Genomic DNA, 25,863 nt, shown 5'->3' with positions numbered 1-25,863 from the left:
TGGGAGGGGGTGGGAGGGGTGGGGGAGGGGGGTGTATGTGTGCGTGTGTATAGAGAGTGAGGGATGGGATGTGGTGTGGTGAGTCGAAGACAGCGGACTAACCACGAGAGAGGGAGAGGAGGAGCAGAAGGGGACGGGGAGCGATACACCAGCAGCAGCGCTCACAACAGCGAATACGTCACAAGGGCAGGTCTGCGCTCCTGCCGTGTGCGCGTATGGGTGGGTGGGTGGATGGATGGGTGTGGGTGGGAGACAGTGTGGGGGAAGGCTGGAGCGGGTCTTCGACAGCGCCACCCACACGCACGTCTCGCTGCCTACACTACGTGGGTGCCTCTGCGTGCTAGCAAATCATAGGCGAGTACAGGGTAACGGCGCGCAGTGACGGGGACACGCATCCAGGCTTATCTAATGACGGTGCCGTTCGCGTGTCGTGCGGGGGCTCCCTGCCCTGCTCCATGTCGCTGACAGGGCCATCAACGCGTGCTTTCTCTCTTCACGGATGTGTCTGTGCACGCACGCTTCCCTCTTGCGACCGCCTTCATGCGGCACTTCGCCCCATCGCTATCACGTCTTTCCCACGTCCGTTGCGTGGCCGCGCTCGAGCGTGCGTGGGGGAGGGGGGCCGAACCACCCAAGAGCAGCGGGGACGCGACGAAGCGAAACAGAAATAGAAGGCAGCCCACGGCCGCATATGTTGCATGCCCACCCACCCACGGCGTGTGCGTGCGCGCGACAGAGAGAGGGAGAGAAAGGCGCACGCCCCTGCGCTCCGCTGCCGAGACACATACTGGGCGGACGAAGATATGAAACCTGCACGACGAACAAGCACACAGACACGCATGCACACGCATGCATGCACGGACAACATACATCAAGCAGTTTCCCATGTCAGCCGCCGCCTTCTCCGCGTGCCTTCGCCTCTAGGGTGGCGCGCACATGCACTCGGGCACGGTGGCGGTGACACTCATAGAAAGGGCACCCAGCCCTTATTACACCAGACCGCACAGACACTTCGAACTTTCCCGCATGGCGACGTTGGCCTCCTCTTCCGACGGGGACTCACTGACGTCACTCTGGCCGCGCCCGCGACCTCTGCGGGCCACGCGACGACTGGCACTGGCGTTGCCGCTGTCTCTTGTGCTCCCTCTGCCACAGCAGAGGTCAGGATGACTTCCAGCATCTGGAGCCCTGTTGCCGGTGCCGCCAGCAGCAGACGACCGCGACGGCGCGGCGTCCCCGGGAAGGGATGTGCCGATCAGCGAGCGAGCAGCTGCGGCGCTTGCTCTGGACAGGTTGGCTCCACGACCTGCAACAGCACCAGTCGAGGAGGCGGCCGCAACCACCTCCCGGTGACCGTCAACGTGGGTGCGCGGGTTGTGGCGAGGACCAGCGGCCCACACGTCCACAGACTCGCCGTAATCGAAACTATTCCTCGCCACCGACGCTGCTGCCGGCATCGATGACAGCCCCAGGGCCGGGCTGCGACGATAGACGCTGCCACTGACGCCTGGCAGGATCATGACCGCTGGCTGTTGGGTGCCTCCTTGACTCCCACCGCTGCTATCACCGCCGTTCTCATCCTCGACAGGCACGGCTCGCAGACGCATTGCCTGGTAGTTCGGATCGGGCCCCGTCCGGTACCCGCACTGCACGAGCACGACGTTGTGAAAGTACTCGTTGAGCTGCGCCATGAGCAGCGGCTTGCGGCGCAGCACCCGCACATCAAACTCCGCCTTGCCACTCTTCTGCTCATAGTAGTCCTCCTCCGAGTGTGGGAGGAACAGGTCTGTGTCGACGCACCCGGGCGGCATCACGCGTGGTCGCATGACGTTCCGTAGGACGACCCCCGTCACGGCTGCGTTGTGGCTGTTGTGTGAGGTGACAGACCATTCACTACCGCCAGTGCCACAGCGCGGCCCTGGCGTGTTCGCACCGGCGGAGCGCCGACCAAGACGGGTGTTACGCCCCGACACAGCCGCCGCCGCCGCGGCCAGTGAGTTGGGGCGATACACCTGCAGCGCTGGCGGTGAAGAGGAGCACATGCCGGCACCGTTGTCCTCGTGGTAGGGCGCCTCGGGGTGCACCTTGATGATCTCTGGAGGTATGGCGAGGTTCAGCAGGTTGCAGCAGTCCGCAACGAACTGAAGGTGCCGCTGTCGATCCTGGCGCATCATGTGCTGCACGTGCCGCGACTCCATCACGCGACGCGCCACATCCCGCTGAATGGCCTCTTCCATGGCCTGCTTCGACGGCGCCTTGCGCTGCTGCCGCTGCGCATCACCCTGCTGCCTGCCGCGGCTGTTCGCTGCGCTGGTCTGGCTGATCGTGCTGTTGCTACTCGTTTCACTCGTCTTGGAGCGGAAGGCCATGCGCAGCCACGGGTGGCGTAGCGCCTGCTCGGCGGTGAGGCGACGCAGCGGGTCCAGCTCAAGGAGCCCTGCCAGGAGATGTCGCACGCCGTTAGGCGGGTACAACGACGTGGCCGCATCGTCCACAGAGTCACCGTGTGGGGTCTTATCTTTGCTCAACGTCAGTGAGCTTGGGAGCAGCACGTCATTGCCCACGTCCGGTGCTACCATATCCGGTAGGTCGCTGAGGTCCACCGGCGTTGTCTGCTGGGCAATCTCGCGGTAAAGCTGGTAGCGGGTCACGACGGGGGGCAGGGCCGCTTGGCCGCTGTCGCCATGCAGCGTGAAGGACCGAAACGACTGGTGCGCCTGCTTGCTGTTCAATGCGCGGAAGTATTGCAGCTGCACCGGCAGCGGGCCGGGTTTTCCGGTGATGAGGTAATAGAGCGTCAGCCCGCAGCACCACATGTCGCTGGACTGCGCCGCATCCCGCCCAACGTGCTGCGTCGACTGCGAGAAGGACGCCGGCGGCGTCGCGGCGCCGTAAAAGTACTTGCACAGCTCCGGCGAAGCACAGAGCGGGGAGCCTTGGTCGTTGTACGTGTCGCTGACGCTGCCGAGGTCGGCCAGCTTCACGGTGCCGTCCTCGAAGAGCAGCACGTTCGACGGCTTGATGTCGTTGTGCGCCAGGTGCTGCTGATGCAGGTAGGCAACGCCGGACACGAGCTGGTAGAAGATGCCCTTCAGCAGCGTCGGCGAGCACACGGGAAGCGACATGCGTGGCCGGATGTGCTGTGCGGCAGCTGCTGGTGCCGGTGCCGGTGACGCGGCGGCTGGCAGCTGCCTGTCAGGACTGTTGACGCCGCTGCCAACAAAATCGTCGCACTCCATCGGGAGCTCGATGGCCGACAGGGTCGGCGGTGTCGCGCTGATGACGGTGATGGCGTTATTCGTCCCTGTCGTGCTCACGGAGCTGGGGTCGCTGACGTCGTCCCCCCAGCTTCCGTCACCGCCTCCGCGGTGGTGGCCCCCGGCGAAGGCTGGGTAGTGCTCAGCTGATGGCTGCTGGGGCGACTGGGAAGAGGGCGATCCGTTGGAGTGGATCGTATAGCTGTCGTTGATGTGCGCTGTGGCGGCGGTGCTGGTGCCACAGTGGGGACGCTGCGACTCTTCATCGTGGTTGACCATGCTCGTTTTACTGTCCCGCCCAGCAGCAACGCCGTCGTCACCGTCGCTGCTGCTGCTGCTGCTGTGAGGTCGACTCGCGGAGATGCCGTCAGTGCCGCCGTCGTCGTCATCGCACTCGCCGTCTGTCATGAAGGCAAGCTCATCCATATCTAGTTCCTCCACCGCAGAGGGCACTGTGGGAAGCCATGGCGACTGCGGTGGCGGCGGCGGTGTCTGATCTCCGCTGACGGAGGGGCCGAAGGGGCCTCGCTTGTGCCGCTGCCTCCGCTGCAGCCGACGCTGCGCTCGCCGCCACTCCCGCACCGCCTCGCGCCACCGCGTGCGCAGCATCCGCTGCACCAGTTGCCTTAGGCTGCAGATGGCGATGGGCATCACAACGTACTCCTTGCTGTAGCGGGTGAAGGCGTCGAGGGCGCGGATGATGTTCTTGCTGTGGAAGCGCTGCAGGTTGCGCATCTCCCGCTGAAAGGTCTCCTGCCGCTTCAAGTCCTCCTCACGGCGGTACTGCATGCCAGACGTGCGCTTTAGCGTGCCTCGGGCGCCTGCCGGAGCACCGCCGCCAGCGCCATCCTCGGCCGCGGCGGGCGACGTCGCCGGCGCCGTGCTCGGGTTCGCTGCTGACATGTCGAACTTGGCGTAGTGCCCACTGATTATCTTGATGGCGCACCGCGAGAAGCGCCGGTCGGCGTTGTCCGTGTTGAGGTCGATGCAGTCGCGCACGACGCCGTAGCTGCCCTCCCCGAGCAGCGGGCCGAGGATGTAGTGGCTGACCTTCTTGATGCGCTTGCGGCGGAGATCGCGGTCGACGCCCCAGAGCGTGACAGCCACCGGTGACGAGTGCATCGAGTCTGCCCCGCTCTCGACGCCGTGTTTACCAGTCTCGCTTCCATTGTTATCGCCGTCGCCAGCGTGCCGCCGTGTCCGTGCCGCCTCCGACCCCCGATTTTCGCCCTCGTCGCGAGAGCTGTTTGAGGAGACGATGCTGAAGATGATGCTGTCGCTCGACACGGGGCGTTGGAGTTGTTGGCGAGGCGAAGACATCGACGGATCGCCTTGCGCCTCCAGCAGGTCCGCTTTTGAGCTATGCTGACTGCCAGCGGGTCGACCGCTTGCTGCATCCGGTGTCATAACAGCCGCGATAGGGGGCCCGCGCAGGTGGTTGCAGCGGAGCACAAAAGGCGAACTTGGCCGCGCACGGTCGACGTCGCCGTCGACGCTAGGAGTGCTGTCGCCGTCTTCGGCACTGTCTACAGCAACGGCACCGTCTAGACAGCGACGGCTCAGCAGAGAGGTCATTGCCGGCGGGTTCTCCGACCTCGGCCGCGCATACTGCGGCTGACCGTCACCGCTCGGCGTGCGGGCTATCGAGACATTCGCCTCACCGCTGCCTTCTTCCCTGCCGAGGAATGGGCCCTTCGCCGTGGCGCCACGGCCGCCACCACCACCGCTGCTGCTGCCGCTGTTCAGCGAGTTCCCGGCGTCGTTACGGCTGCTGCTTGTGTTGTCGCCGTCAGTGCCGCTGCCATCACCGTTGCCACCGCTGCGGCACTGCTGCTGCTTCTGGCGGTGGCTGCTGCCTTCGCTAACTGCCAGCGCATCGCCCGTAGGAAACATCTTGGCGGCAGTCAAGTGGTTGAACAGGTTCACGTCGAGGCTGCCGGTTTTGGGGCTTGTAGCGTTGGCACTGGTGTTGTGGATGGGGCTGGAGCTGGGGAAGGGCTGTAGAGTGTCCCGCTCTGGGCTGGACGGCGCTCGCGATTCGCCCGCCTCGTCCTCGGAGAAGACAGCGGCTTCCTCGCCACGGCGCATTCAGGTCCGAGGACACGCACACACACACACGCGGGTGCCGTCGGTTCGTATAGGGCTACAGCAACAACAACGAGAGAGGGGAGAGAGGGGGGGGGAGTGGGCTAGCTGTGCGATGCCCCGACCCACGTGTGCCGCAAGGGATGCTGTGAGGTACACTGCTCGAGTGGCACAGTGGGAGAGGGGGAGGGGCGGTGTTGTGACGTGATGGTGTGTGGACGGGAGAGTCAGACGGAGGACAGAAAAAGAAAGGCGAAGGGGGATGCAGCTTCCGAAGGGGCGACACAGCAAGAGCGAAGTACGAGCGGGGGCAACGGTGACGATTGCCGCAGTAGGCAGATGCCGAGAGCGAGCGGAGTAGGATGGGGGAAGGTGTCGCGTGCGTGGCATACAGAGACAGCATCAGTGAGGCCCGCGACAGCATGCACAGTGGGAGAAGGCTTGCTGCTCCTCATCTTGCACCACCAATACCCTCCCCCTCCCTTCGTCTTCGCGTGAGTTGGCGCATGCGCCTTCCGCGAGGAGATTGCGCGAGTAAAGGTTCAGGGCGAGAGAGAGCACGCGCACGCACGTCTCCTCCACCGCCACGCACTGAGAAGGCACACGACAGCATCGTGTGAGGCAAGCAGCAGCATCCGGCAACATGCCAGACGCCAGTAACGTGCGGAGCACCACCAGCAGCAGTGCTGGCAGCAGGCGGGGCTGGCGGGGGTTTGTGGGTGTGTGGGGGGGGGAGGGAGGGGCGGAGGAGAAAGGCCCAGAGTGGGGTGGGGCTGCGGAGGGCGTTCGCCGATGCTGCTGATCATCCCGCACTGCCCGCGCACACGATCATCGACAAGGGGTACACGACTTGGTAGCCAATAGTGTTGCGCAAGACACGTGCCCAGTCATCGAATCCGCCCCCCTCTCTCCCTCTCTGTCCGCCTCCCCGCCTCCCCGCCTATCCACCCCTTCCCCAACACCCACGCATCAGTCAGCGACTCTACGACTGCATGATGATTCGGTTACACTCGCGCGTGAACTCCTCCACCGACACACGCCCGCGCAGCCGAACGAACTGCGCGAGCAGCGGGAACTGCTCCGGTGCGATGAAGACATACTTGCCGCGGTCGTCGAACACGCCGTGCACCTTGTCCGCCTGGGAGAGCTGCTCAATGGTGCTGACAAGCTCCTCCACGGATACCCTCAAGTCGCGCGCCGCCGTCTGCAGTATGAGCACGTGGATGCTCTCCTCCTCGCTCGGGCTACACTTCGCTCCGGCGGCGGAGCGCTGCGCGCGTGCCTGCACCTGCGCCGCACGGTCTAGCAAGAAGGATTGCACGCGCGTCTGCCGCTCTCGCTCCTCGTCGCCGAGCTCGCCCCGCTCCTCTACGCCGATTTGCGAGACCCACTTAGCGTACTCTTCATCTTCAGCCTGTTTCTTGTCCCTGCGCAGCTGCTGCAGCGCCGCCTCCTCAGCCGCCTTGAGCTCCTCCTCACGCCGCGCGGCCTCGGCGTCGCGCAGCTCATCGGCGCCCATGCGCTGCCGTTGTGCCTCGAGGGCGGCCTCTTGCGCCTGCCGGCGCTCCTCACGCTCGCGCTCCTTTGCGAGCTTCTTGCGCTGCAGCCGCGTCAACTTCACGCCGTCCGCGTCGGTCTCGGGGATACCGCCGGTGTTGTCATCGTCGTAGCTGTTTTCATCACCGTCGCTGCCGCCACGGTGGGCATTGGCGCCGCGCTGCTGAGGCCGACGACGACGCAGGCCACCACCTGCGCCTATGCGACGCCGACCAGCCGCGCCATTATTGTCGTCGTCCACCTCCCCTTGGTCGCTGTCATTCTCGTCCCTACTGCCACGTCGACGTGCCGCGGAGCCTGACGCGTTCTGCGACAACCGAAGCCTGCCCTTGTGTGCCAGCGCCTTGTCGCCGACGGCGCTATCATCAGCGTGGCGCTGCGAGATCCACCGCAGCAGCACCGCTCCGCAGATGGCGAGGAGCAGCAGGGCGAGCACCAATGACTCGGCCGACATCGCGCACGGGGTGGTGGTAGTGGTGGTGTGTGGGATAGATAGATGGAGGGGAGGGCGTGTAAAGCCTGCTCTGCGCATCTGTGCGTGTGCGTTGCGGGTTGACCATCCGAGGAGGGGCGGTCCGTGACGACGCGTACAGCGACGCGCACGATACCGCAACGTCGATGGGAGAGGAGGGGGAGAGAGGCAGAGAAGTGGAGCGTGTGTTGGCTGACAACTCGGCGCTTGCATGCCTGCTCGTGCGGCGCCCCCTCCCGGGCTGAGCGCCGTCCGAGAAGGCCGACGGAGGCAGTGGCGGTGGTGGACGGTGGGGGGTTTGCTCGTGCACGAAGCGAAGTGCACGGCGACGCCCGCGCTGCCCGGGCGCCGACCGCGCCACAGCCTAGGGAGGCGCCGAAAGGCGAGGAGAGGGAGGGAGGGAGGGGGGCCTGTGAGAACGGGTTTACAGTGCCGAGTGGCGTACACGCCGGCACGCCGATGCTCGCGTGCCGGCGCGCATGTCTGCGGTGATGCCCATGCGAGGACGACGCGAGTGGCGCGCGTACGACGAACTGAGCAGACGCCATGGAGTCCGCAGGGAGGCGCATAGGGGCCCGGCGAGGGGAAACGGCCGGGCGGAGGTCGATGGTGGCGACGCCTTCGCACGCGATTCGCACGGCGTGCTCGGTCTCGCAGCACCACACGCGTGCACGTTCAGAGGCGCAGGCCGGAAATCCTACAATGCAGTAATAAAGGCGGTGCTCACGAAGGAGTTGGTGGTCTGCTCACGGCGGCGGCGCTCATCACGTCCCACGCATGCTCTCGTTAGATGAAATGAGGTTCCAGCGGCCCTCCTTGACCCACGTCGCGTCTGGGGCGGCGGTGGGGTTGTCCTTGCGGTGCGGTCGGTCAAAGGTGCGGCCGCGCTGGGCTGCCGTCGAGGATCCGTAGAACGGGTCCCGCGAAAGCCTCGCCCGCACCTCAGTTGCGCGGGCGTGCAGCCATAAGGAAGGTTGCACCAGCAGTGCGGCCGCCACGCTTACCTCGGGAAGGTATGTGATGCGCGGCGACTCCAGTGATCGCAGGACGGCCGCCGTCAGCGCCGCACTCGGCAGCACGAGGAGCGGGTTAGGGAAGGACTCCGCAAGCAACACGTCGGTGAGGCCACAGAAGTGGTACTGCGCGTGCACCTCCAGGTGCTCCAAGGAGATGTGCGTCTGCTGCGACACGCGAGCCGCAAGGTTCAGCAGGCCGCCGTTGTGGCTCGTCCCGCACAACACGCCTCCGAGCTGCGCTTTGCGCCGCACCCATACTGGCAGGGTAGGTTGTATCATGCCCCCAAGAAGGCCGCGCAGTGCTGCGAACTCGTCGGCGAGAAGCGGGTTCGGGCTGCTTGCATGCAGGCAGTAAGACTCCAGCGGACGACGCTGGACCTGCGTAATGCAGTAGCGGTGCGCGCTCGCGACGTCCACGGGGAGGGGGTGCTCGAAGAGGCACATGTGTGGCGCTGCTGCTGGCGCCGCACCGCTGCTGGTGCCGGCAGCAGGCCCCTGAAAGGCGCTCATGGATGACAATGCGGGCGACGAGGACGCCTGTTGCCGTGGCTGTGCGTGAGCCGCTACGAAGACTTGCTTTCCGCTGGAGGGTGTCTGCCCACCGGCCTCCAGGAAGGACGGCCCCGGCCCGTGCGCGATAGCGTACAGCCTCTGCCGTTCCTCCGGCGTCGTCGCGTCGTCTAGGAGATCAGCGATGTCATCGGCGGCCGATGTCCCCAGTCCCAGCAAGCGCAGACCGCGCTGCGGATCTTCGTGGAGGACCAGAAGTCGCTGCGGGGCGACGCACTGGCTCACGGCGGCGTGCGCGAGGAAGGCGAGTGTGTCGAGCTGTGTGCGCGGGTCCATCGCACCGCGGCTTGCAGCTGACCCGGACGATGGCCGCGCTGGCGCTTTCCGTCTCCGCTGTGCCATCCCGGACGCCGTGGATACGCGTGGCGCACGCAGCAGCGACTTGAGCGTGTCCTCGGTGCCCTTGCGGGTAACGCGGTCCCGGGTGCCCGTGTCGACGGTGCTGCGGCTATCATCTGCTGTCTCAGGTAGGCTCGTGTCCTCGCCGGTTAGGAACCTTGCCACAGACGGCGGCCATTCGACGTCGAAATCCGCCCCTAGAACGCGAACATCTACTTTGAATTCCCTTGTCAGCCGTTCGGCGAGCTGTCCGGCGTTGCGCGCGAGGCAGAGCGGCCACGACAGCACGGCGGCGCGCTCGCTGAGGCCCTCAAAGGCGTTGCGCCGCATTGCACCCTGCAAGATGCGCACCTTGTTTATGATGTCTTCCATCGTACGCTCGCTCAGCGTGAAGGACGACGAGAACGGCGACGACGACGAGGGAGGGGATGACGGGTACGACATCGAGGTCGGCAGTGCCTCAAGGTGCAGGGGTAGCTGCGTCTGGTACATAAGTTTCTGTATGGCGCCGACCCTGGCGTCCACGCGGGCAACACAGAGCGACACAACACCGCCGGTGCCGATGTCGATGGCTGCGCGGACGGGAAAGGGCTTGATGTGCTGACTCTGGAAGATGCCCGCGTGCTCATTCGGGGGATGCTGACACCGCGCAGCATCTTCCGCCGCTTCGCTGTCGCTGCCGATGCGCCCTGCTGCGTGTGTAGGATGGGGAATGCCGTGACGGGGCCTCCTCATCTTCGAGGTGTTGCGTGGCTGCCCCACCGCGGTGCTGCACGCTAGAGGCGAAGTGGACCTCATCCACAGGCGTTGACACGACAACGCGGCTGCCACAGGGCAGCCAGGGTAGTCGCCACAAAGGCGAAGAAGAGGCGAGCACCAGTGCGGCGATGCTACGGGCATCCATCGTGCGATCCGCCCAGCCGCGGTGGGGAGCGTAATGGGGGACGGGGCCGACACCATCAATGGCGCCATGGATGGGCGGCAAGGAAAGGTGAAAGAGGACGGCGTGAGCAACGCAGCCGGAGGAGATGGTGAGGGCTTGGGAGAGGGAGAGGGGGGGGGGGGAGATGGGTGGTGGCGGTTTTGTGCTGCGCTCGGCATGCGAATGATGGTGCTGCACAGCGTAGCGCGCGGGGATTGGGAAGAGAAGGGAAGGGCATCTGCGCTCCCCTGACGAGTGTGTGCGCGTGTGCCAGAGAACGAGGGGAGCTGGAGATCCATGACGCCGTCCATCTCTGTGCCCGCGCGCACACTTGATGGCGGCACGTCGCTCTTTGGACTTCTGCCCAAGTACGGACGTCGACGACGCCGCGGCCGCGACATCATGGCCATCCACCACTCCTCTCTGTCGCCCTCGGCGTGCGTGCGCCGCAGAAGGCGGACACACCGCAGCGTTGCGTGCACACATGTTCCCTAGCTGCCAGCCCCAGTGCAGCGTAGAGGGCGGCGCCTCCCACGCACCGAGGCGAAGAGGACACTATTCGGATGCAAGTGGTTGCGCGTACGGATGAATGCCGCCGTCTGCTCCTCCCCCAAACACACGCACACACACACACACACACACACACCCACGCGTGCTTGACCGAGAGAGTGTGGTGTGTGTTGGGGGGGGGGGCGCTGCAACCCACCCTGAGCATCATCCGTATTCGGAGAGGCACATGGGACATGGGAAAGCACTAAAGTACATCAGCGAAGGGCGAGAGAAAAAAAGGCCGAGAAACGCGCGAAGGCGGCGAAGACGGAGGAGCGGCCACAACACGCGCACCGACTGCGGCGGTGGCACACAGGCATGGGGATGGACGGACGGGACTACCTCCCTCCCCCCTCACCCCGCGTCATCATCGAGTGAGAGAAAAGCCGCCACCAACAAACTGCCGCTGATGGGGGGGCCTCTGCAGCGGGAAGTTCGGCTGTGGCGGCCCTGCCGTCAGCGTGTCCAGGATCGCCTCGGCCAGTGGCGCGCGCCGGCGGCCGTTGCGTGGCGTGACAGAGTCGTTGTGACTGGTACTAGCGACGCCGGAGCCGCCTGCATGGAGGTGCGGCCGCTGCGGCTGTGAGGCAGACCTGTGTGCCACATCGGCAGAAGCTGGTCCGCCAGCCGACGGGGACTTGTCATTGGTGTTGCTGCGTCGCTGCTCTGCTGAAGGCGCCGATGCGCCGGCCGCTACCACCGCTCCCCCGCCGTCGCCTACGGAAGAGCCCGCACCGCTGCCCGCTTGCCTGGCCGCTCCGACACCGGCACCACCGGCACCCCAGGTGCGCGCTATGAGCTTATCCTCATGCCGCAACGCGGCGTATTTTGTCTTCTCCTGGTAGTAGCGCAGCTTCAGCTCTTGAAGCTCATCCTGAAGCTGCGCGACGTGCCCTTCCAGAGCTTCCGCCTCCTGCTCCGCCTCTGCCAGAGAGTCCGTCATGCCCAGCAGTCGCGCCTTGTGCTGCTGCATGTTTTCGGCGCAGAGGGCGAGCTCCTCCACGGCCTCCGGCCCCGGCATCCGCGCGAGCTTCTGCCGCAGCTGCTGGTAGGCACGTTCCTCGTTTTCGACCAGGTCCGTCTTTGCCTTCAACTCGCCATGCTTGCGGAGCAGCTTCGCCTGCAGGAGCTGCACCTTCGCAAGGGCATCCAGCACCTCTGGTGCGTTGCTCTCCATGCTCCGCCAGCAGTGCACGTTGTGCTTGGTGCCGAGTTCGTCCGCCAGCGCCCGCACCCGCGCGCGGGACTGTGACAGCAGCTTCTCCTGATGCATCTCCTTGGTGTGGAGGCGGTCGAGGTAGCGGAGCCGCACCAGGGCAATGCGGCAGCGCAGCCGCTGCTCAAGAAGCAAGTCGCGTGATTCCAGAAGCTGCTTCATCGCTCGCTGGTACTTGGTGGTCCCAGATACCCGCGCCACATTGGCGAGGCGGATCTTCTCGCGGATCAGCTCGAGCTCCTCGGAGCGGAGCAGCAGCTGCGTCGCAATAGCGTTGCGCTCGTGCATCATGTATCTCAGCCGCGCACCTTGCTGCCGCGCATCCAGATCGTACTGCGCAATCACCTGCCGAAGCTGCTGCGCCTCGCTGCGCAGCGCCTCGACGCGGCTCTCGGCATGCTGCTGATCCTCCCGCAGGAACCGCAGCCGCTGCTCCGTGTTGGCGACATCCTTGTTCAGCTGCCGGCTGAGGCCGTGCAGCTGGCACATATCCGACTCCTGTTGGATTAGCTCTGTCTTCACCGACTCCAGCTCCTCCTGCTTGCTCCCGTGTCGGTTGCGCAGCAGCAGCAGCTCCGCTTCTGTTTCACGCAACGCCTTCTCCGTCTTCTGGCGATCCGCCGTCACGGTGCTCAGCAGTGCCTGCTGCGCCTTGAGCTTCTTCTGATGGAGCGCGATATCCTCCTCCACCGCCTTGGCCTCGCTGCGGCGAGTGCGAATGGAGTCGAGGGTGCGGTGGTAGCTCAGCAGCGCCTGCTGCGCCTCCTTCGTGTTCTTCTCGTGGTTCTGCTCGGCATAGTAAATCGACTTGCGCATCCGTTCATTGTCCGTCCGCAGCAGCTCCAGCTGCTGGTTGAGGCGCCGACTCTTGCCAGTCTCCATGACGCGCTGCCCCTCCACCTTCGAACTCGCCGTGGCCTTGACCGTGTTGGTGTGCATCATGTTGGTCTTGCGCTGCATCGCCTTGGCGACCACCTCCTCCAGCACCGCGCGCTCCTTCTCCTCTGCCGCCAGCTCGTTCAGGGCGGCATCGACGGAGTTGGCGCGAGTTTGCACCGCTGCGGCGGCCGTCGCGCGCTTCTCGACGAGTGCGGCCAGCTCCGCCTGCTGCGCTCGCGCCGACTTCTCCAGCAGGTGCAGCTGCTTCTCCTCGCGTTTCAGCTCATCCTGCTGTTCACGCAGGGCAGCTTGCCGCTGCGGTAGCTCGCGCGTGAGTACGGTGTTCTCGCGCTCGGCAGCGGCGAGTCGGGCTGCCTCGGCGGCAAAACGCTCCTGCCGCTCCTGCAGCTGCCGGGCGATGGCTTGGATTTCCTGCGCCGTGCCCTCCGCCTCCTTGGCGGCTTTCTTCTCCTCCCGTATGGCTCGCTCCACCTCGACGCCGTGCTCGTCGAGCCGGCGCATGCACAGCTCCGTCGTGTCGCGGTACTGCCGCACGCTCGCCTCCTTCGCCGCCCGCTCCCGCTGCTCCTCCTCGAGGCTGGTGAGCAAGTGCTGATAGGCGTGGCGTTGCTCATCTCGCTCGCGCTGGGCCGCCTCGTGCGCCTGCTTGGCGGCAGCGAGTTGCGCGCTCACCTGCCGGTGATCTGCCTCTGTCCGATTCAACGCCGCGTGCAGCAGCATCGCCTCCTCCTCGCGGTCCTTCTTCACGGTGAGCAGATCACGCAAGTACGCTTCTTGCCCCATCGACAGCCCCGCTGTCTTCTCGACCATCGCGTCGAGTTCGGTGACCTGCTGCCGTAGGGTGTGCAAGAGCTCGCGACTGCGCTGCTCTTGCTCGTGCGCGGTATCCGCCTTCGCCCACGCTGCCTCGATTTCCCTCCGCAGAGCTCGAATCGCCTCCTCGTCCTCCTGCGAGAGCACCATTGCCGTCGTAATCTGCTGGTGGTGCGTGTCTAGCTCGTCGCGCAGCTCGCGCGCTTGTCGGAGGAGGCGCTGCTCTCCATCGTGGCTGCTGAGGAGCAGGCGGTGCAGCTTTTCGTACTCGTTGCGGAACGGCTCCAGCTGTGGCTCGGCGGAGAGGGCACGCAGCACCTCCACGAAGCGCTGCTCAATTGCCTCCAGCTCCACCGGGGACAGGCTGCCTTGTGTGCTGTCCGTGACGTTAGCCCCGACACTGGGAGTGGTCCCGCGCGACGACGACGGCGGCGGCGGCCGCGTCGACGCCTCCCCACCACCGCTAGACATACACGAGTAGACGTAAGGCAATGCACGTAGCGGGTGTCGACGTGTGCGTGCGTGCGCACGTCGATGATGGCGAGGGAGGAACGCGCGCGGCGGCGCTGGTGGTGGTGACACGCACACGCACACGAAGGGGGAAATCCGGCGTGTGCTTGGCTGCTTTTCACCTTTTCCGTGCAGCTGTACAACGGGCTTCGACTTTGTACTGCTGCCAAGTCCGCATCAAGGCGGTTTCGGTGTGCATGGCGGGCGGGTGGACGTAGATAGATCAATTTACGTGTGTGTGTGTGTGTTGGCCGGTGATGATGGAGAGGGAGAGGGAGAGGGTGGGGGGGGGCGAGGAAGGTCACAACAACAAGAAAGGTAGGGGCCGAGCATGTGCGCACGCGCGCCTACACATGCACGCGTGGAGGCGGTGCCGAGGTATACCGTGTGGCGTCCCCCTCCCCTCTCCCCCCACGCCGCATCAAACGGAAGGCCATGCTGCTTGCTTGCGTGATGCTTGCGCTCCCCAGTCACGCAGGTGTGCACCCACGCAGACACACAACCAGTGCTTTCGCCGTCGCACCGTCGACTGACTTGTGCTCTGTTCTCTTGTTTTCTCCGTCTGCGCGACGAGCTCCGACAAGCAGCCGTGTCGTTGCCACCCTCGCGATGGTCGTCATCCTCCATCAACGTCACTGTGCATCACGCATGCGCACAAACGCCAGCCGCTCAGCACGCAACTCGAACAACTCCCCGGAAGGAGAGTTACAACGAGCCGATGAGGGTAAGGGATTGGGGGCGAGCGCGTGATGCAGCACACAGGAGAGGGGTGCCACTCCACCGTTGGCATGCATGCATGCATGTGTAGGCGCGCCGACGTCGTCGTCTGCCGCTGTCCGCTCTTCCGCCTTGAAAAGCCCATACACCGCACCGACCGTGATCTTTAACGCGCTCGACTTACGAGGAGCGTGTGCCAGAGGGCGACGAGATGGCGGAGGTGGACGTATGCGAAGATGAGGCGCAGGAGTCGTGCGATGCGGTGTTGGGCATGGCAGATGCCGGACCAACGCTGGCAGCAGTCCGTTTGTGATGCTGCTGCTGCTGCTGCTGCTGGTTCAAGGAGCTGCGGTTGCGCTGCAGCGCGCCCGAGAGCATGGAAACAGGTGTGCTTGCGTCGAACAGGAAGGAAAAGTGCATGGGTGGCTGTTCTGCTGCGTTCACGCAGCCCAGAGGTCGCCGGAGCTGCTGCTGCTGCAATGGTGTTCGGAGTGCTTGCTGGACAGAGCTGTCATCGTCGTCATCCACATCCTCTCCGTCCTCCAGACTGATGGCTCTGTCCACGCCGGCATCGGAGGCGTTGCTACCGCGGTTGGCGCTGCGCATGGCGCCCCTTACGCCTGTGATCACCAGTGCAGTCGGGGTGCCCGGCAACGATGGCACCGCCGCACCGGCAGGCGTTGATCGTTCTCTACCGGTCTTTTCCTGGCCCTCCTCCGCGATTAGCTCCGGCGGGTGCAGCTGCGTTGAGTAGCCCCGGTGTTGGGCAGCACCTGCAACGGCAGAGAGTGTGACGAGTGTGGAACAGCTGCCCCCGCCATGATCGTGCATCGCTGGCCCGCTCACGCCGTCCCCGACGTCGCCCTTTGTGATGCCCTTCTCGACGTCCATCGACCCGGTTGTCCCCACGCTGCTCGTGCGTAGCGCGGAGACGGACGCGTCTGAGAGTGTTTCAACGGACAGCGGCGGCGGCAGACCCGCGCGAGCACGTCGACCGCTGCGTCCCTCCTGCGCAGAGGACGGCGTCTGCAGCCGCGGCTGCGGTCGGTGGCCGGGATCACCTGTTAGCTTCAGAGGGCTCGAGCACGGGTGGTGGGCCACGAGAGATGACGAGCAGAGCGCTTGCTCGTGCGTCGCAACACCTCTAGCCACAGCAGCACTGTCGCGGCCGACAAGAGGTGAGCTTGGCGGTGCTTGCTTTGCCTTGCCACTGACCTTGGCAGAGTTGGCCGGTCGCTGTGTCTTCCCGGTCGGGGCCACGGCAGTCCTTGCCAGGGTCTTAGCCTCGTAGCCTGACTGCGCCGGCTGCAATGACGCTAGCGCTGCTGCTGCTGGGGCCAGTGGTTTGGTGCGCCTCAAAGCAATCAAGGGCGTCACACGCGACGACCGTGACGACGACGCCGGGGACGCGACCACGCGTGGTAGCGTGTTCGTTGTCTGCATGAGGGCGGCAGCGCTGCGGGAAAGGACGACTGCATGCTGAGACTGCACTGCCGCGTCACCAGGCTGCTGGTGCGCCAGGTTTGGCGGGTGGCCGTGCGGTGGCGTGCGGGGCGCCGCGAGGGAGGCGTTCGTGTTGCTGCTGCAGTTGGCACTGAGGTACAGGGCCCTGCTGGAGTGCGGGCGGTGGTACTGGTCGAGGCGGCTCGTCGACGAGAGCGGTGACACGGGCTGCGCGATGCGCGCGGGAAGGCTCCCGGCGGTTGCGCCGCTGCTGCCAGTACCAGTCCCCGCACACGCGGGGCTTCCGGTCGCTAGGGGCGACACCGGGGAGGCCGGGTGGGCCATACTTGGCGAGAGAAGGATCGAGGTGATGCGCAGGAAGCTGCTGGCCGACTGCACGGACGCCATCATCGGCACGTGCGGCAGCGTCCCTGACACCGTGGCCGACGACAGCAAGGGAATGGAGGTCCACTTCCTCGCCTGGTGAGAGGTGGCAGTCGTCTGCAGCAGCTGCTGCGGATGATGCCCGACGGAGATGGGGATGACGGGCTGCGCCAGCTGAAGCTTTGAACTGGGCGACGAGACGCTCGCTCCTCCCGCGCCGACGGCGGGGGTGCTGGCCGGAGAGGGGGCCAGCTGGGCGTTCAGCCGTCGTGATGGTGTAGAGGGAATGCTTCCGCTGTTGCTGTGAGACCGATATGCGCCAGCCGAGGGTCGGCACAGTTTCTCACCACCGGCAGTGATGGTAGTGGCACCGGTTGGCGTGACAGGGCTCAGTATGGTCTTGTCGTCACCTCCCGCGGCCGTTGCCATCCGGGCGGGAGGGCTCTGTAGCCACGAAGATAGCAGGCTGTGCTGCGGGTGCGAGCTGCGGCTGCGATCACTGCTGCTCTGCGTGGGCGATGCGCTGATCGCCGCGTTGCGCCATGTCGGCAGGCCTTCGCCGCCTTGCAGGGCAGCACTACTCGTCGCATCCGTACCGCAGGCATCGTCCCTCATGTCGCCGCGGCGATCGGCCGCAGCTGCCTTGCTGCGGGGTGTGGCGGGGCTGGCGGATTGGATAAGACCGCTCCACGGCCGCCTCGCCTCTCGCCGCCCGGGTGACGGCTTTGCGATGCTGGATCCGCTCCTCTGCTGCCTTCGTCGCGGCCTGGCTGTCACCGGTGCGCTTGCCAGCTGGGCCAGCGCCGTCGCCGTCACGCCGTTCAACGTGCGGCACGCTAGATTGGCTGTTGAGCCGGTGAACTTGGGTGCGGCAACGGAGGATGTCAACGACGCCGCAGGGGGGTCGGTGCTGGCAGTTGTCGTCGTGTTGACAGCACCAGTGCCACTGCTGACACCGTGGCCCTTGCCGCCGGTTTCAGCGGCGACGTTCACGACGGTACTCGCCCCGGTGACGGCGCCGCTGCGGTGCTCGCTGTTCAGGGCATCGAGCAGGCGCCGCGCCGGCACGCTGCTGTTTTCACGAGCCGCAGCCGAGCTCGTGCCTGCGAAGGCAGAGGCGGGGCTCTTGCGCGACGAGGTGGTCTGCCGCGGCGGCGGCGCAGGTGGATGCTGGGCACTCGCGAAAGAGTGCTGGGTCCCACCAGGGATGGGCATCAGCACCGCCGTCGTGGCGATGGTCGCGGGGGCTGCTCGCCGCATGCTGTGCTCTCGTTGGCGGCACCGCGAGGAGGTGGACGACCCACCGGATACGTCTTGACGGCGCTGTTTCTGTTGCGGTGGTTGTGCGAGATGCCGCTGCTCCTTCTCACCGTCGTGACGTGCACCATCCACCTCCGACCGCTGGCCCGGGCAGCCGCCACGATGCGCGTCGCCATCGTGGGTCGCGCTGTTGCTCGCGCCCTCTGCGCGGGGGCCACCGCTGCCACGGCCCACTGCCGCCGCATCAGGACCCAGAGCAGGGAGTTTGTCCTCAGTGGCGCTCTCCCTGCACGCGAGCGCCAGGCCAAAGTGCACGTCCGTTATGGACAGCGCCGGCACGACGGATGAGTTGCTGGTGACGGCGCTGCTCCTGCTCTCCGTCGCGCACACGTCCAGCATCGCGGGTGGCGACAGCAGCAACGACGGCAGGCGCTCCCGCCGTGGCGCGCTTACGGATGATGACACCATCGACTGCGGCACCAACGTCGCGCTGGCTGCTCGTGACGTCGTAGCCGTGGTGGTGGTGGTGGCTGCTGCTGTGGTGTTCACGTTGGTGGTGATGGCCGCGCTCGCGGTGACCAAGGAGTGGAGAGAACTGCTGCTAGAGATGATCTTGGGAAGGGCCACGCTGCCTGCCACAAGCAATGGTCCCGCAGAGGCAGCAGCCGGTGCTGCCGTTACAGGAGTGGCCCCGGCGAGTCGCTGAGGAGAAACTGTACCAGGTGGGGCAGGTGACGTCGACGTGTTGCCTACGTCGTCGACTACCGGCGTGCTGGTGACTGTGCCCGTGGGCACCGCACCGCCGCGGCCTAGAATGGCCTCGCCGCGCGCCACGTCCGTTGAGCACTGCGTGGTGAGCGATGAAAGCCACGGCGAGCGGACGGCCGGCACGACGCGCTCACATCCGGCCGAGAGAGACCAGGACGAGGAGAACGGCGCCGCGAGGGCCGCGTACCCGACGTTCCCCGAGCGGTCCCCAACACTTTGTCGATGGCCGCTGCCAGTGACACTGCCGCTCCTGCGACTGCGGGAGACGGCGACGGAGGCCGTCGAAAAGGATGCGCAGAAGCGCTCGCACCACTCACTCTCACCGTCGTCGACGTCACCATCGCAAGTAGCGGTATCTTCGTCCTGGTCGCTGACGCCGGCGCTCCTGCTGCTGTCCGCACCACGACGCCGGCGATGGCTGTTGTGGTGGTGGTGCCAGCCTGCAGCGTCAGAGGCGTGACCGCTGTTTGCCTCCAACTCTAGCCGTCGCACTGTCCGCTGCAGCCGCAACATCACAGACGACATGTCCAGGACTCGCTGAACGAGCCTCTGAACGGCTGACCCCTCGCGCCGCTGAAGCCGACGCCGCTTCTCGCGCTCCTTGTGCACGCTGAGAACGAGGACAGTCAGGTTCTCCTTCATACGTGTCATCTCCATCGTGTTCTGCACTGCCTGGGCAAACAACTCGTTGATCGCGGTAGTGTTGTCCGTGCCGGCAGGATACTGCACCCTACGAGTCAGCGTCCCGGTCGCCTGAGCGCCGCTGGCGGCTGCGGAGTCTGAGGAGGCAGGAACAGATGCCGCAGGATGGGGGGCGCTCAGCGCGTGGAAGAGCACGTCCAGTTCATCGCCAGTGTGCGCGGCGGAGCTGGTCGCGGTACTGCCGGCGCTTCGTAAGGCCGTGGCGGCGAGCCTAGAGGAAGAGCTCAACTCGCGGTCTTCGCCTTTGCGATATGCTGGCTGTTGATGGAGCCGTGCTGGCGGACGCTGAGGGTGGTCGGCGAGGGGTGCGACGTGCGTGGGCGACGAGCGCAGGTGCCCTCGGCTGCCACGCTGCTGCTGTGGATGCACCGAAGGCGCAGCGTCTGGCCCATTATAAGTGACCTCGTCAGTGCCTTCGGCTCGGTGTCCGCAGATACACGATGACCACTCCTCCGTCGACGGCTGCGTGGGTTGCTGCTGCTGCTGCTGCTGGGATAACGAACGCGCTGACATGTGGAGCTCGACCGGCGTGGAGCATCGAGAGTTCTCCGACGAAGAGAGCGGCGTCACTGGAACTGCCCATGTGAAGCAGTTCACTGGCATCGCGCCTGCAGGGGCGCTGCTGACGCCCGCGGAGATCCGCTCCGACGCCGCGATGGCGTGCGCCTCCGCTTCCTCCGCCTGTGACGTGTGCGTTGGACTGACAACCGTGACGAGAGAGCCCTGCCGCTGGCGACCGCCGCCGCCGGAAGGGGAGCCAAAGTGCGATATCATCGGCAGCTCGTTGATGCTGCCACTCGCTACCGCCGCAGATGCTGTGGGCGTATTCCGGTAGTTGCCGGGAGCAGTTGTGGAGGGGATGGCGTGGGTACATCCGCCCCCGACACCTGCACCGGTGCCACTGCTCGCCTCCTTCCACTTGGTGTTGGCGAGGTCAGCAGGAGACGGCGAAGGGACCGCGCCTGTGGCTGTCCCAGCGCCAGGGCTCTGATGACGGTGATGTTGACTGCCAGTGCTGTGATTTGCGTGGGCGTCATCCCCCTCGCTACCCGTCACAGCTGCTCCTGCAGCAGTAGCAGCAGCTGCTGCGGATATGTCAGCGGTCGCCGTGGACTCCAACGAAGAAGAGGCCGGCGCGTCGGCGCCGTGCGGTCTGTGCATGTCGGATCCCTGCGTGTGGCGGAGTGAGCGGTGCCGGCGGCAGCGCTGCTGCGAGTGCAGCTCCGATGCTGCTGCTGCAGTCGATGGCACTGCCGCTCGATCATAGCCATCCTCACTGTGATGGCGGCTGCCGTTGCTGCTGCCGCCGAGAGCCGGTGGCCGATTCACGTGCGACCACGACGAGGTGCGACAGCTGGTGGTATGGCGACTGCAGGGATACTGCTCGCTGCGCTCACGATCGTGTGCGTCACTGCTGTTCGCATCGCCGTCCTCACCGTGCACTTCGATAGCTGCCTGTCCACATGACTGCTGCTGCTGCTGCTGCTGCTGCCCGTGTGCCTGGATAAGTAGAGCTTGTAGGGCGGTACCGAAGATGCTCTGCTGCGCCTCTCCGCGCGCTTGCCGCTCTTCAAGGCGGCAGATGCGAACAAGGCACATGGCGAGGACCTTCGCTAGAGCCTCCACCGACGACGCCGGCGCAGCGATGCGAGGCGGCGTGCGCTCATCCACAGCGCGTTCGGCAGTCCTTGTAGGATCGCTGGTATGGGCGCCGGTTGGGGCAGCGGGGGTGTTGCCTCTGACACCCTCCACTGCGACGCCGGCGGCGCTTAGCGGGCACGCGGGGCTGCTGCTGTCTGCGGATGCCTGCATCGGGTGTGCGCGTCCTCGCCTCCGTTTAAAAGTACGCACTCCTCAGGTTTCGCACGACAGGACTCCGCTGTTAGGAGAAGCAGGAGGGGAAGGGGGTGGTGGTGGTGGTGGTGGGGAGGGGGAGAGGGAGGGGGAGGGGCGCGTGTCAGTGGACGGAGACGCACGCCGTAGCGGAACAACGCGCGCCGCTTCCCCTTCCCCCTCTCCTCACAACACGACACGTGCACGGGGGAGAATGGGGTGGAGGATAACGATGAGGACAACGTGGAAGAATAGAGATGCGGTGATGGTGCACGCGCACGCGGAGGAGTAAGCCAAATGAATAAAGGTGAGCCTCTCGAGCCTGCCATGACACAGCCGTCGAGGCCACGTCTTAGAGCTGACGGGAGTGTGCGTGTGTGTGTGTGTGTGTGTGTCGGGGAGGGGGAGGACACAACGAAGCGGATGCGCAGGGAAAAGGGAGTAACACGCGAAAGGTAAGGAGAGATGTGTGTACAGGAGGGAGGAGGGAGATGGCAAGGCGCGCGTGACACGGTGTGTGTGGGGGGGGGAGGGAGGAGGGAGGGGGCGCAGGTGCCCCCTCCTTATGGACGGTTCACAGGAGGAGCAATCCGCGACAGAGACGCAACACGGCACACGCCAAGCGTTCAGCGACACGAGATGCGGCTCAAGTACGCACACACACACACACACACAGAGCGGAGGAGGGGGGAGGGAGGCGATGCTGGAGGGGAAACTGAAGGAGAGGGACGGCGTGCGCGTCGTCAGCGGTAAGAAATGGGTTCGCGAGGCGAAGGAAGAGCAATGAAAACAAAATTTCGAGCGCACACACACGCACACACACGCACACACACACACACACGCACACACACACACACACACACACACACGCACACACACACACGCACACACACACGCACACACACACACACACACACACACACGCACACACACACACACACGCACACACACACACACACACACACACACGCACACACACACACGCACACACACACACACACACACAAGCAGCAGAGGAGGAACAACAAGGACGGCGATGTGAGGACACGCAACGTCGAACAGCGACGATAAAAGGAGAACTTCGCCGCGGCGAAGTCCCCCCACAACGCACGGAGGAGTGACGGCCTTTTGGTATTGCCTTCGGAGCAGCGTGACGCTGGACCGGCGTGTGCGCCAGCGACGGCGGGGGGAGGGGGAGGGGGAGGCACACAAGGATGTCAGAGGAAGATAGGTACGGAGGACGCAACACGATGTAGCCAAGCAAGTAAAGGAGCTAGGGTGAGAGAGGGACGGGGGACGGGAACAGGGGGTGGCGAGCAAGCACGGCGGAGCACAGTCCAGAGCGCGACACACGTTACCTTCGTACGTGTTCTACTTGAGCGACCACGCACAACGAAAGTGATCGCCGCGAAACAGCGGGCCGATAGAGAGAAGGGGTGGGGCTGGGTGTGGGGTGCAAGGGCTGGTGGTCGTGAACCGGGACGGCCGGTGCGCGCGTGGCACGCGCGACGCGGCCAATGGGTGGACGCAGACGCAGACACACACGCGCTCAGGGAGAGAGGGGGAGGCCAACAGCCACTCCCCGCCTCACCCCGGAGGAAGAGGAAGAGGCAAAAAGGGAGGGCGCGTGTGCCGGGACAGCAGAGTCGCACCACCGCCCTGCGGGTTTGACCCTACCGAGTGACGTGCAGCCAAAGTGAGGGGAGGGGGGAGGGAAAGGTCGGGGTAGGTGGGGGCGATGATGCTCAGGTACGCCGATCCACAACAGCATCAACTCACAGAGGTGGAGGACGACGACAACAAGCAGGGCTGTGAGCAACCCAGCAGCAATGATGTCAGAGAAGCTACTGCCGCGACGCGTTGTGGCGGGCACGGATGCGTGCGGGACGCGTTCTTGCGAACCCAACGTCGTCCCCCTCCGGCTTGCTTGTCGGTGAGCAGCAGTCTGTCCTCTCGTCGCTCACGGCTGATGGCACACCGTCGCGCTGCGTTCACGCGACAGACGGTGCTGCTGACGAGGAGGAGGACAGACGCGTTGAGGTCGAGAGGTGGACTACTGGAGTGTCAAGGCGCAAGAAGAAGGGCAAGGGTGTTGGCCAGGGGTGCGCACAGGGCGGGGGTGGGTGGGGGATGGTGCGTGCACACCAGTATCTACACAGAGGCGAGAGATGCAGAGACGTGACGGCACGCGCGATGGCAACGGGGTCGAGGGGACGATGTAGCGCTGCAACTTGTGACGGCGCGGACTCAGAGAGAGACGGACAAAGAGGTGGGGGCGGGGTGTCGGCGTGCTCCGTGATCGGAGGTGGCACACGGGCCAGTGGAGGGGTGACGGATGACTGTTAGCCAACAGTGGAAGAGGGAGCAGGTGCAGAAAGCAGGTTTTTCCTTCGGCCGCCAGCGGCAGCAACACAACGTGCTGGCGAGAGCTGCTGACAACTTGAGGAGGGAAGGGAGGAGGATGGGAGTTGAGGGGGAGGGGGGAGTGGGTGGGTTGACCGATATCCCAAGCAGCCACACATGCCTACACACACACACACACGCACACAGCGAGCGAGAGGGGAAGCCCTGGCGACAACGATGACGAACACCAACGGAGGGAGAATGGCGGACGCGAGTGCGGTGATTCGAAAGTGGGAGAGACACCGTTGTGCGCTGTTGTTTGTGCACTCGATCTCTTCGCTTCTCGCGCGCGCTGCGCGTGTGCCTTCGGTTACATCAGAGGTTTGCGGTCCGACGGTGTGAACCAGAGCGCACCAGCACACGACGTCTGAGAAGAAGAGCAGAGGGGGAGGGACGGTGTGGGCGTCGCTCTCTCGCCCGGTCCATCTAACGGGCACGGCAAGACGAGGCGAGGGAGACGATGGACGAGAGGGGAGGGGAGGGGGGTGCATGCGGAGCAGAAGTCTCGCGAACAGCAGCGCCTTTCTTTTTCCTGTCGCGTGTGCCCACACCGTCCCGCTGCCACACAACACACCGAGAGCTCAAGCACCACGCGACCCACCGGCCCCCTCTCGCATGGCGCGATGCCAGCCATGGGCACGCGCGTTACAGCAAAACGGGCCCACTCAGGCCCCCGCCCCACCCGAAGTGGCTCGGCATTTGGCAGGGATGAGGGGCTGCCTGCCCCCCCCCCCCCAAACGCACACACGCACACACGGACAGACGGACAGAGTGGGGTGTGCGTGCACTGGGCCCTGCGATGCCACGCACTTCTCAGTGCGTGCGTGTGTGTGTGTGTGGGTGGGTGGGTGTGCCCTCCCCTGTCCTCCGTCATCGGGGGCACGGGGAGGGAGGGGGGAGCAGAGAAAAGGTTGCTAAACACATGGGAGGGGGAGGGGGCAGGGAGACGTAGCGCACTCGGATGGACACACGCACGTGAGGACGCATGGGCATCGGTGTGCACGCTTGATGCACGCCAGACGCGTCCCGCTCGCCCCCTCCCGCCCCCTTTTCATGCACCGATGAAGGTGAGTGTGACCGGTGGCCGGTACACACGCGCGTGACAGCAGCCGCCGGGCGAAGAGGAGCGAAGCATTTCACCGTCGGCCACAACCGCGTCTCGTCGCTTGCTCGCCTCGTGCAACAACGGCACCCCGCCCCGCTCCTCGCCCACTCCGCGACGTTTCCCTTCCTCCGTCTAGGCGCACAGAGAGACCCGGTGTCGCCTGCTTTGTTCTTCTGGCACGCCGTGCCACAGAAAATGTCCCAGAACGTGATGCGGAGGCCGCAGCCGCGGGTGCCATCGACGTTGTGGCGCGCGTGGTGGTACCGCTTCAGGTCCTTGAAGCAGAAGTTGGCGGGGTCGCGGTGATGGATGAGGTACTGAATGTCGTCGTACAGGGCGTAGCCGCACCAAACACCGCCGGCCACGAGACCGAGACAGCTGCCCGCCATGAGGTAGCCGCAGCCGTTGTAGAGCGTGCTGACCACGACGAGCAGCACCGGCGGGAAGACGAGAGGGCCGGGGAAGGGGGGAGGAGGTCCATCGGAATGCCGCGGAGCAAGAGGTGCAGCGGCTTGCAGAGCGGATTGTCGACGAGCGGCTCGGGAGGTGCGCGCTCGAAGTGGACGAGAATGCGGTGGATCAAGTACTCCATGAACGTCCACAGCCCAACCCCAAAGAGGAAGAAGATCAGCACGATGAGCGGGCTGACGTAGCTGACTGCGACGGCAGTGCTCGCACTGGGCGTCTGCGATGACCCTCGCCTCTGTGGCGCCGGCGGGGATGTACGACGCCATGAACGGGCTCACAGCGGCAGAGTAGTTCTGGAAGACCCAGTTCATGTTCGGGTAGTAGAGGTAGGCGCCGAAGCGGCTGCCCCAGGCCGGGTTCAGCTGCGTGTAGTCGCACATGACGCCACGCACGGCCCGGAAGAGGCTCAGCGGCAGCCATAGGATCATGACGGCCCGGTACTTGGTGCGGGAGAAGAACACGGTCAGGCTCAAGCCGAGCAGGCGGCAGTGCGGGGCGTAGATGGGTGGGTGGGGGGAGCATTAACCAAGTGCATGCACTCCGGGAGATCGAGGAACATCGCTTGCCACACCAG

At 65.3% G+C, this 25,863-nt stretch overlaps 5 protein-coding genes and 1 pseudogene across 5 annotated transcripts, besides 1 other annotated feature; all 6 read right to left on the bottom strand.

The window, feature by feature from the left end:
• Positions 1-989: 989 nt before the first annotated feature.
• LMXM_03_0350 (uncharacterized protein) lies at positions 990-5,150 on the bottom strand (the record flags this gene model as incomplete). Its single annotated transcript, XM_003871655.1, has 1 exon — positions 990-5,150. The coding sequence occupies one exon, from the start codon at positions 5,148-5,150 to the stop codon at positions 990-992; it is 4,161 nt and encodes a 1,386-aa protein (XP_003871704.1).
• A 1,174-nt stretch (positions 5,151-6,324) lies between these two features.
• Positions 6,325-7,431, bottom strand: LMXM_03_0340 (conserved hypothetical protein; the record flags this gene model as incomplete). Its single annotated transcript, XM_003871654.1, has 1 exon — positions 6,325-7,431. One exon carries the CDS (start codon positions 7,429-7,431, stop codon positions 6,325-6,327), a length of 1,107 nt encoding a protein of 368 aa, XP_003871703.1.
• Positions 7,432-8,135: 704 nt separating this feature from the next.
• On the bottom strand, positions 8,136-10,031 carry LMXM_03_0330 (conserved hypothetical protein; the record flags this gene model as incomplete). Its single annotated transcript, XM_003871653.1, has 1 exon — positions 8,136-10,031. The coding sequence occupies one exon, from the start codon at positions 10,029-10,031 to the stop codon at positions 8,136-8,138; it is 1,896 nt and encodes a 631-aa protein (XP_003871702.1).
• A 1,103-nt stretch (positions 10,032-11,134) lies between these two features.
• On the bottom strand, positions 11,135-14,167 carry LMXM_03_0320 (conserved hypothetical protein; the record flags this gene model as incomplete). Its single annotated transcript, XM_003871652.1, has 1 exon — positions 11,135-14,167. The coding sequence occupies one exon, from the start codon at positions 14,165-14,167 to the stop codon at positions 11,135-11,137; it is 3,033 nt and encodes a 1,010-aa protein (XP_003871701.1).
• A 936-nt stretch (positions 14,168-15,103) lies between these two features.
• Positions 15,104-21,292, bottom strand: LMXM_03_0310 (uncharacterized protein; the record flags this gene model as incomplete). The annotated part of the gene is made up of 1 exon (XM_003871651.1): positions 15,104-21,292. One exon carries the CDS (start codon positions 21,290-21,292, stop codon positions 15,104-15,106), a length of 6,189 nt encoding a protein of 2,062 aa, XP_003871700.1.
• Positions 21,293-24,586: 3,294 nt separating this feature from the next.
• LMXM_03_0290 lies at positions 24,587-25,717 on the bottom strand (annotated as a pseudogene).
• Positions 24,587-25,717: a sequence feature.
• Positions 25,718-25,863: the final 146 nt, after the last annotated feature.

This window comes from Leishmania mexicana, chromosome 3 (assembly GCF_000234665.1).
Source record: "Leishmania mexicana MHOM/GT/2001/U1103 complete genome, chromosome 3".
In the NCBI taxonomy this organism is placed as follows: domain Eukaryota; phylum Euglenozoa; class Kinetoplastea; order Trypanosomatida; family Trypanosomatidae; genus Leishmania; species Leishmania mexicana.
This window is presented reverse-complemented; position numbering and strand designations above follow the sequence as displayed.